Source organism: Anabrus simplex, chromosome 3 (genome assembly GCF_040414725.1).
Source record: "Anabrus simplex isolate iqAnaSimp1 chromosome 3, ASM4041472v1, whole genome shotgun sequence".
NCBI classification, from domain to species: Eukaryota; Metazoa; Arthropoda; class Insecta; order Orthoptera; family Tettigoniidae; genus Anabrus; species Anabrus simplex.
Genome location: NC_090267.1, coordinates 272,622,088 through 272,633,138, shown reverse-complemented (window position 1 = coordinate 272,633,138; position 11,051 = coordinate 272,622,088). Strand labels below are relative to the sequence as shown.

The window sequence follows — 11,051 nt, the reverse complement described above, 5'->3', positions numbered from 1 at the left end:
TTTGTAGCACTGATTGAATTAATAATGTTATTTGCTTTACGTCCCACTAACTACTCTTTAACGGTTTTCGGAGACACCGAGGTGCCGGAATTTAGTCCCTCAGGAGTTCTTTTACGTGCCAGTAAATCTATCGACACGAGGCTGACTTATTTGAGCACCTTCAAATATCACTGGACTGAGCCAGGATCGAAACTGCCAAGTTGGGGTCAGAAGGCCAGCGCCTCAACCGTCTGAGCCACTCAGCCCGGCAGCACTGATTGTGATGTGATATTTTCCAATTCGATTCCAAGTAAATTTCATCAAAAACGTGTCTCAATACCGTATTCAAACAATGTGTGATGTATGGGTAATGACGGTAAGGTTCAAAGGCATTCGAGATATTTGATTCTCGATCGGACGTGAAACAGATGCCGTATAAGTTCAGGCTGTATTCTCTGTTCGATGAGCTTGTCTTTGATTTTCTCTCTTATATTTTCTCTGGTTTCTTGCCTGGGAAAACAGATGGCGCTAAGACAAAGCTTTTCATTGTCCATTTAGGATCAACCTAATGAGCATCTTTGCTATTATTTTAGCGGCCTTTGTTTTTGTTATGCGAGATGGTTTGAGAAGGGGTATAATATCATCCCCATTTACAAAATACCGTTCATCGGAACTGCGAGCTTACAGCTTGGCTGCACTTGGTTCGATTTGAATTACTATACAACCATTCTGGGCTAATATTCCTTCTAAGTACTGAAAATGATCCACCTGTCACGGTTTCATATTCCCGGTGGTATTTGAAGGTACTCAAATACGTCAGCCCGATGTCGGTAGATTTACTGGCACATAAAAAGACTCCTGCGGCACAAAATACCGGCACATAGGCGTCTCCGAAAACCTTAAAAGTAGTTAGTGGGACGTAGAAACAATATTATTATTACTATTAGTAGTAGTAGTTTTGAAAATACTAATTTTCATACCACACTCACTGCACCTCTTTTCGAGCGCCCAGATATTGGGTCCAAAGCTTTCAATACAGACCCTCATGAAGACCAAGCTATCGGTATGGGCTCAATTGCTATCTGTTGTGTGTGTCCTGCGCCGCCTGAAAGCTCCGCAACCCGCACGCCCACAAACGTTTCTGGAGACCACGAGGTGTGGACTGCAGCGCGCTGACGTAATCGTGTGACGTCAGCCAGCGTCTATAAATTGGGCGACGTCTTCTCCACTCGAGGCAAGGACGAGCTGACAGTCGAAGCGGAAGGACGTACGTGCCTCTCGCTACGATTTCTCTCTCCTAGCCAGGCGCTCTGTACTTTTCAAGTATCAGCCAGGTACTTGTACTTATTAGTACATCTTCGAAGGAGCATTGTCTGAGCTGTAGCACTTTTCAGTGCTCGCTCTTTCTTCTGCTTCAGGATTTCTTACAGGAGGACCAGGATGGAGAAGCCGACCCTACCAGTGAGACTGGTCGACTACGACTACGAGGGAGCCGTCGAGAAGCTACTAGACGCGATCGACACGATGGATCCCCCCAGCTATGAACGCCCGGGACTGGTGGTGTTCAACCGGCTGGGGGAGGACGATCACCAGAGGACGCTCCACGTATTCGACAACCTGAATGCGACTGCGGAGTTCATCGGAGAGCCACTCCTGCCGATCATCGGCATTGTGGTTGCTACCTGGGCGATCATCATTCGCCCTAACGACGCAGCCAGCTTCAAGGTCTACGAGGAGCGCGCGTCCCAGCAGTTCCAGGTTGCCCGGCTACCAGGACTCAGGGAGCACCTGGACGTCTCGGGCTACCAGGAGGCAGCCTCGCAGACGGAGCCAATGATCGAGGACGACGGCGCGACCCCAGTTGGAAAGCTGTACTTTACGAAGTACACGCAGACCAACAAGGCAGCCAACTAGGATCGTCGACCACCTACCAAGGCGAAGTGGTCGCAGACGCAGGCCTACCAGGAAGGGCCTGTTACCCGGGCGCAAACCAGGAAAGCGCCCGTGATGGTGGAGAGCAGCACAGCAGTGGAGAAGGACGCCCCCTGGCGTTCTGATGCTGCTGCATAGGCCCAGCCTGCCTGCAAGTCCATCGAGCTGCAGACCTCGATGTGCGCCCCACAGGACTGGGAACGCAGTCGAGAGCTAGCACCGACAGACGCCGCCGCCACCAGCCAGGAGAAGGACGAAGACGGCGACGCAGCGGATCCACCAGCTACCCCGGGTCACCAGGCCGGGAGGAGGGCCACCAGGACGAGGCCTCTTCCCCTGCCGAGAAGAAACCCCCGGGAAGAATAAGACGACGCCGGACCAGGAAGCAGAAGGCGACGCCGGCCCATCAGGAGAGAACCACCCAGCCGCAACCCAAGACTGCTCCCAGGACAGCAGTCAACCGAGCAGCCAATCAGGAGAGGACCTCAGCGGGTAGCGGCAGTCAGGTGAGAGTAAAACGTCTCCCTCAGCAGGTCTTGCAGTGTTTCCGCTGTCTGAGGTGGGGCCACCGTCAGGTCAGTTGTGGGCTCGAGGTGAGGTACAACCGCTGTGGGGTGATCACCACTACACGGCCTGCGCAGCACTTAGGGAGGCGCCGGTGTGCACCAACTGCTCGGGGGGCCACCCGGCCTCCCATCGCAGTTGCCCTGTCTACCGGGCCATGGCGCGGGCAGAGAGGAAGGAGGCCCGGCGCCATGACCCACCCCCTTCCCGGAGGCCCCCACCTCGGCGGTCTTGGCCTCATTCTGCGGGATCGGAGACTGGGTACGAGGTACCCCAAGGAGGTGGAGCCGTGCGGCAGGCCCTAGTGGTACTCGACGCATGGCTCCGCAGCCGGCAAGGACCGCGCTCGTCACAGCAGTGCCCAGATGGACTGATCCCCAAACGATGGAATGGCGAGGAATGGGTTTATGTTTTGTGCATGTTACCTGTTCCTAACTAACACAACCTCTGGTCTTTTCCCAGCCCACATCCTTGCATGTGCTATCCAAAAGATGTCAGGTTTTACATGTAGGCTCTTTCTTCTTTCTGCCTATGTGGTTTATCCCTGACCCTTCAATACCATATTTCAACACCATATACCTAACACAATCTCGCCTGGTAGCGTGTCTGACATGGAAACAGGCAGATACTCCTTGTATCACTTCCCACTCTACCCAGCTATCTCTTTTCTTCTTAGAAATTAATAGCATGTCGGAGGCCATGTAGATTGAGTCGATGGTCACGGCGGGGGAGCGAGCTACGAGGGACCCCAGTAATAAAATCCACTCGAGGCACTCCGCAGTGTCCAGCAATCAGACTACACCGTATGTCAGACACGGAGATACCCTCTTAAAAAGTGTACTGAACAAGTGAACTAATTCTGATAGGGAGGTCTCACCTCAGGACATCTTCGCCTCAAGTTATCCTACCTCCCGTATCACCGACATACGTCCTGCCTAGCATTCTGCTACTCATGAACTTTGCCACAATTTCCCTTCAGGTTCTCAAACTTCTGCCTAGCATTCTGCTACCATGAAGTTTATTCCAAGTTCCCTTTATAATTCTCCAAACTACAGATAGTCATCAGCTATCACAAACATTCATTCCTTCGGACAACCTATCTCATCAAGATAGATATCATTGTACATATAAAATCCAAGTATATAAATGTATATATATTTCACAGACCATCAGTCAACTAGCTTATGTTGTTATTTAACGTGTACAGCACTTCAAGCAGAAAGTCAAACTTCGTTCATTTTTGTACATACTGTGTGAATATTTACAAACTAATAAACTTTTATGTTGTGCTTTGTATATCGTGATTCTTGTATACAACACAACAATATGGCGATGACGAAAAGTTCGAAACACCATCATTAACATTATGACGAAGAAAATTCAGAACTTCATTATTCACGACAGTATGACGAGAACAAGTAACATATTTGCCACCGTGCCACGTTATGTTCCCTCCGCTCACTAGGACGATATTACACTTCCACATTTGTGCAGTGACATTCTTCCAAGTGCGTCCGCCCAGTCGAACTGCGAACACCAGGCAAACATTTCACATCAAGGCTACAGCACCTGCTTCTCTCATGCATTCTTTCTCCGCCCAGGCTCTCTCCCCGGCGCTCGCTGAAGGCCAAGCTTACAGCTGGTTCTACTGCACCCTGCTTCAAACGTGCTCACTGTGTCATACGCAAGCATGGCTAATGCGGAAGAATTAGCAGCTGTACTGCAGACTTTGCAACAACAGCAACAGCAATTTATGCAACAGCAGCAATCAGCATTGATTACAGCCCTTCAGGCTCTCTCTACATCCACACAGAACACTGCCGTTCCTGCCTTTTCTGCCTTTGACCCAGAGAAAGAAGAATGGTCGGTATATTTTGCTCGCCTTCAGCAGCACTTCATCTGTAACCCCATTACGGACGAGAAGCCAACGAGCGCTTTTTCTCAGTTCTGTAGGAAATGCAACCTGCGAATTACTTCAGAAATTAAGTTCCTTTCGCACATCTCCTAGCTCGCCTCAATGAGCATTATGCTAAGGATCCCCACATTGTAGCAGCTCGCTATAAATTTTTTCAATGCAGAATGAAACCGCACCAGACTCACAGAGAATGGATTGCGGAATTACGTGGTCTCGCCAAGAGTTGCAAACTTGTCTGTTCTAAAGATGGTTGTAGCACGCCCTACACTAATTCGCTCATTCGGGACATGATCATTCTTCATACTCCACAAGACGAAGTTCGTTTCGACGCTCTCAAAAGAAGTAACCCTTCTTTAGAAGAAGTACAGCGTATTGCCACAGTCTATGAAATGACTACTAAGACTGCAGCTGAAATAGCTACCAATCATGAAGTCGCTCAGGTATATCATAAGGCCAGCGAGCATTCTGCTCCTTCGAACCGCCAGGTCAGCTCGCTCACTTCGAAGCGCTACCGACAGGTTCATTCTCGCTCTTCTCCAAAGACGCTCATTCATAAGCAAGCTCCTCAGCTCCTGTATTCCTGCAGAGGATATTTTTAAGTTTTCGCCTCCACCCTAGGCACAGCCAAAGGTTACACAGCTCATATCCAGCTTAAATAAGGAGCCAAGCCTTGCTTTTTTAAGACACGTCCAGTCCCCCTTCCACTTCAGGATCAAGTTATGCAAGAACTACAGAGATGGCTAGCAACCGGTATCGTATCTCCAGTCAATTCCAGTAAATAGGCTACTCCGCTCGTCGTAGTTAAGAAAGCAAATGGTAATATCCGCATTTGTGGTGATTTTCGCTCTACAATCAACTCTCAGTTGAAACCGACGTTTTTCCGACTCCCCGTCCTGAATACTTATTTCGCCGTTTAGCCAGTGGACAGTTCTTCTCTAAAGTGGATCTCAAAGAAGCTTATCTCCAGCTACTCTTAGATGGAGATTCTAAACAGTGCCTCACACCGAATACTCCTCTTGGTCTGCTACAGCTCCAGCGCCTACCTTTCGGTGTCTCTTCCTCCGCTGCGATTTTCCAGCGATATTTAGAACAATTTACCACCTCCATTCCCGGTTGTGCTAATTATCTTGATGACATTCTTGTGACAGGTAAAGATCATCATGATCATCTGAGTAATCTGCGCCTGCTTCTCACCAAATTGAAAGAAAATGGTCTACGTGCGGTCTTGCTAAGTGCACATTCTTTCAACCTCAAGTTCAATACCTAGGTCATATCATTGATAAACATGGCATCCAGCCTAGCGAGCAGAACGTCTCTGCCATTACCAACATGCCTCCACCGCAGAATCTCAAGCAACTAGAATCCTTCATCGGAAAAGCTAACTATTACAGCAAGTTCATTCCACGCTTCGCTTCAGTAGCAGCTCCTCTGAATGCCGTACGCAAGAAAGGTGCTAAATTCCATTGGTCGCAGTAATGTCAGCATGCCTGGCAGACATCGACAAGGCGCTTGTCCACGCTGTCAGGCTTACTCATTTCCAGTCCGGTAAGCTACTCACTCTCGCCACGGACGCATCAGATTATGGACTCGGCGCGGTTCTCTCCCAGAAGGATCGCCACGGACACGAACGTCCTATAGCCTTCGCTTCCAAGATACTCAACGAACATCAACGTCACTACTCTCAGATAGAGAAACAAGCCTTAGCTATTATCATTGGCATTCGCCGCTTCAATGAGTTTCTATATGGCAACCATTTCCTCATCATCACTGATCACAAGCCTCTTGTTCACTTATTCCATCCTGGTAATAAGATCCCTGAACATTATCTACGGAAACTTCAGAGATGGTCAATACTTCTCTCTGACTACTACTATCAGATTGCCTATCGTAGTACATCCCAGCATTGTAATGCTGATGCACTCTCGCACCTATTTGCCGGTCCTGATACTACTATCGATACTCAAGAATCTGAATGTCTTCAGTTAGACATTGAACTTGAAGACACAGTCTCCAGTTTTCCCATTGACGCTACTTGCATCGCCAAAGCGACTGATAAGGATAGTACACTAGCTACAATTCGTACTTATATCCGCAATGGTTGACCTCTTCAACACAAGCTTCCTACCAGCCTTGCACCTTATCATCGTCTTCAGCATCGTTTCACAGTTCGTGCCGCAGTAATCCTATTACAAACAGAAACCCTTTTCCGAGTGGTTATTCCACTTAGTCTGCGCAAGCAAGTTCTCAACTTGTTACACGAAGGTCATTGGGGAATATCACGCACCAAGCAACTCGCCCGTCAACATTGTTATTGGCCTGGTATTGACGCCGACATCGAGAAACTCATTCACCACTGTGAACCTTGTCAAGTATACCAGAACGCTCCGTCGTCTGACCTCGCTTCATGGCCTCCTGCTAAGTCCCCTTGAGAAAGAGTACACATAGAATTCGCCGGCCCTTTTCTCAACGCTATGTGGACTCATCGTGATAGACTCTCTACCTAATTTTCCTTACGTCGTAGAAATGCATTCTACAACTACCAATGCATTCTATAGCTACCATTCGCTCACTTCAGAAGATTTTCACTACTGAAGTGGGATAACCACTCGGAAGAGGGTTCCTGTTTGTAATAGGATTACTGCGGCACGAACTGTGAGACGATGCTGAAGACGATGATAAGGTGCAAGGCTGGTAGGAAGCTTGTGTTGAAGTGCTAATTTCAGACAATGGACTTCAATTTACTGCCACTAAATTCCAGGACTTTTGCACACATAATGGCATTCGGCATATTTTGGCACCGCCTTTTCATCCACAATCAAATGGTGAAGCTGAACGTTTTGTCCAGACTTTCAAGAAAAGCGTGAAGAAAGCCGTATCTTCAGGCTTCACCAAGGATCAAGCATTATTACAACTCCTCGGCAGATCTAGGACTATGCCTGGTACCGACAACCTCACTCCAGCTCACAAGCTCCATGGACGCCCTCATAGAACTTTGCTTTCTTTGTTGCAACCTCTTCCTGCCCAGCCCCATCGCTCGCAAACAAAGTTCAACGCCGCCGACAAAGTGTATGTCCGGACTTTCGAGTCCAGTCCTCCCTGGATACCTGGTATCATCTGCTGTACCTTGGGACATCGTCTCTTCGACATCCAGACCACTGAGAAACGCATCTGCCACCATCCAGGACCAGTTCCGCCTCCCCTATCGTCCGTCTCCCTCTGTTGATTCCCTTATCACACTTCAGAAATCCATCGCAGAGTGAGCTCTGGACCATTTAAACACGATGCGTTCTTTTCAGGACGATTCTACGCCCCTCCGCCCAGACCAGGCTCCAGACAACACAACAAACAAGGCCGACTCTCCAGCCCAGTTTTGCTGCCGCCGCCAGCGCAGTCGCCGCTTCATGCCGTACCGGCATAATTAGGAGGGGAGGGTGTTGTGTGTGTTCTACGCCGCCTGAAAGCTCCGCAACCCGCACGCCCACAGACGTTTCTGGAGACCACGAGGTGTGGACTGCAGCGTGCTGACGTAATCGTGTGACGTCAGCCAGCGTGTATAAATTGGGCGACGTCTTCTCCACTCGATGCACTCCGCAGTGTCCGGTGATCAGACTACACCGTATGTCAGACACGGAGATACCCTCTTAAAAAAGTGCACTGAACAGGTGAACTAATTCTGATCGGGAGGTCTCACCTCAGGACATCTTCGCCTCAAGTTATCCTGCCTCCCGTATCACCGACATACGTCCTGCCTAGCATTCTGCTACTCATGAACTTTGCCACAAGCCCTTCAAGTTCTCAAACTTCTGCCTAGCATTCTGCTACCACGAACTTTACTCCAAGTTCCCTTTATAATTCTCCAAACTACAGATAGTCATCAGCTATCACAAACATTCATTCCTTCGGACATCCTATCTCATCAAGATAGATATCATTGTACATATAAAATCCAAGTATATAAATGTATATGTATTTCTCAGACCATCAGTCAACTAGCTTATGTTGTCATTTAACGTGTACAGCACTTCAAGCAGCAAGTCAAATTTCGTTTCATTTTTGTACGTACTGTGTGAATATTTACAAACTAATAAACTTTTATGTTGTGCTTTATATATCGTGATCCTTTTATGCAACACTATCTACATTTTGACTGAGCTGAATGCCTTCGTTCCATTTGATGCTATTCAGAAAATGTTCCATGTAAGCTATCAACAACAAACGTGAAAGATTACAGCCTTGGCTAACACCTGTAACTACTTTGAACCAAGAACTCATTCTACCATCAATTCTCACAGTGACCCGATTGTCACCAAATGCCCTTTAAGAAAGCTGTTATCTGATCCTGTAATCATTAAGAGAGAAATTCCTCGAGGCAGTATTATTAGCCCTTTGTATTTTCTTATGTAAATAAATTATATGAGTTCGTAGCAGTTAATCACCCTTCGTTTGTGCTCACGGTATCAGAACGAAGAATGTGGTGTAAAAATAAGCATTAGATTAAATGACGGGCTTCAAGTACTCTCTATAGCAGGGTCTCTCAAAAGCCCAAAATCTCACGCGTACAAACAGCGACGCAGAGTTCCTGTGCACAGTGCATCGGTCACTCTCACCTCGGCTCGGACCAACGCTTCGTCTCTGGGCTACTCGGCTCAACTCGGCTCGGATTTGGAGCGCTACGGAACAAGTGAGGAAGAGGGAGACAGGCGGAGCGAGTGAGACCGGCGTGGGGAAAGAGAGAGACAGCGCTATTGCTCCAAATCGAGGAGTGGGGGTCTGTACTCGGGTCAACCAAGCGAAGTCGTCTTTTGCACCGTGCACAGTGCGTGCACCAGGCGCATGAGAGGCCTGAGAAGCCTGAGAAGCCCTGCTCTATAGAATTGGCCTCGCATGTAAGCGCCTAAAATTCGATATGTCGTCAACAAAGAAGTTCGTATACTTTTTATCTGTCACAAATAAACAACTTTATTTTAACAATCACACAGGCTATGGCCGTGCTTCGAACCGCAACTGCCTCCGAAAAAAAATATTTTAGAAAGCTGCTATCTGATCCTGTAATCATTAAGAGGGGAATTCCGTATTTAAATAAATGATGTGAGTAAAGAATTGGAATCAGAGGTAAGGCTTTTTGCAGATGATGTTATTCTGTACAAAGTAATAAATAAGTTACAAGATCGTGAGTAACTACAGAAAGACCTCGACAATGTTGTGAGATGGCAGCAAAAAATGGTTATGATGATAAACGTGGTTAGAAGTCAGGTTGTGAATTTCACAGATAGGAAAAGTCCTCTCAGTTTTAATTACTGCGTTGATGGGGTGAAAGTTCTTTATGGGGATCACTGTAAATATTTAGGTTTTAATATAAAGAAAGATCTTCGTTGGGGTAATCACATAAAGAGGACTTTAAATAACGGGTACAGATCTCTGCAGATGGTTATGAGGGTGTTTAGGGGTTGTGGTAAGGATGTAAAGGAGAGGGCTCATAAGTCTCTGGTAAGACCCCAACTAGAGTATGGTTCCAGTGAATGGAACCCTCACCAGGATTACTTGATTCGAGAACTGGAAAAAATCCAAAGAATTGCAGCTCGATTTGTTCTGGGCGATTTCCGACTAAAGAGTAGCTTTACAAAAATGTTGCAGGGTTTGGGCTGGGAAGACTTGGGAGAAAGGAGACGAGCTGTTAGATTAAGTGGTATGTTCCGAGCTGTCAGTTGCCTCTGTGGATCAGCGGTAGAGTGTCGGCCTCCGGATCCCAAGATAGCGGGTTCAAACCCGGCAGAGGTAGTCGGATTTTTGAAGGGCGGAAAAAAGTCCATTCGACACTCCATGTCGTACGATGTCGGCATGTAAAAGATCTCTGGTGACACATTTGGTGTTTACCCGACAAAATTCATTAAATCTCAGCCATAGACGCCCAAGAGAGTTTCGGTTTACTCGGTCTGCCACCTAGTGGGGGCCTAGAGTAAAACGGAACGTCGAAATTGACGAGCAGACAGCCAGATGGCGTCAAATTGAAATGTCTGCACACGGTAGCTGAGGCCATACGATTAATTAAATTAATTAAGTTGAGAGATGGCGTGGAATGACATTAGTAGACGAATAATTTTGAGTGGTGTTTTTAAAAGTAGGAAAGATCACAATATGAAGATAAAGTTGGAATTCATGAGGACAAATTATGGTAAATATTCGTTTTTAGGAAGGGGAGTTAGGGATTGGAATAATTCCCAAGGGAGATGTTCAATAAATTTCCAAATTCTTTGAATAATTTAAGATAAGGCTGGGAAAAATAACAGATAGGGAATCTGCCACCTGGTCGACTGCCCTAAATGCATATCAATGTTGATTGATTGATTGATTGATTGATTGATTGATTGATTGATTGATTGATTGATTGATTGATTGATTGATTGATTGATTGATTGATTGATTGATTGATTGATTGATTGATTGATTGATTGATTGATTGATTGATTGATTGATTGATTGATTGATTGATTGATTGATTGATTCGATTAGGGATGCTCAGAATACAATCTTGAATGTTCTCTTGTGGTATGGGCTGCCATTCTGGCTGGAGAACAACTCCTAGCATGTCTCCCAGGCATATCCCAGACATGCTCTATCGGGTTTAGGTCGGGTCTACGAGCAGGCCACACCATGCGCTCAA

At 47.0% G+C, this 11,051-nt stretch overlaps 1 protein-coding gene across 1 annotated transcript; it reads left to right on the top strand.

Annotated features, from left to right (window-relative positions):
- The first annotated feature begins 1,231 nt into the window (after positions 1 to 1,231).
- Positions 1,232 to 1,893, top strand: LOC137498955 (uncharacterized). Its single transcript, XM_068226838.1, has 2 exons — positions 1,232 to 1,313; positions 1,398 to 1,893. Exon 2 carries the CDS (start codon positions 1,420 to 1,422, stop codon positions 1,891 to 1,893), a length of 474 nt encoding a protein of 157 aa, XP_068082939.1. The 5' UTR covers positions 1,232 to 1,313; positions 1,398 to 1,419.
- Positions 1,894 to 11,051: the final 9,158 nt, after the last annotated feature.

Bases quoted from the DNA above. Each gene is read 5' to 3' on its own strand.
- LOC137498955 (XM_068226838.1), top strand. From the start codon at position 1,420: ATGGAGAAGCCGACCCTACCAGTGAGACTGGTCGACTACGACTACGAG.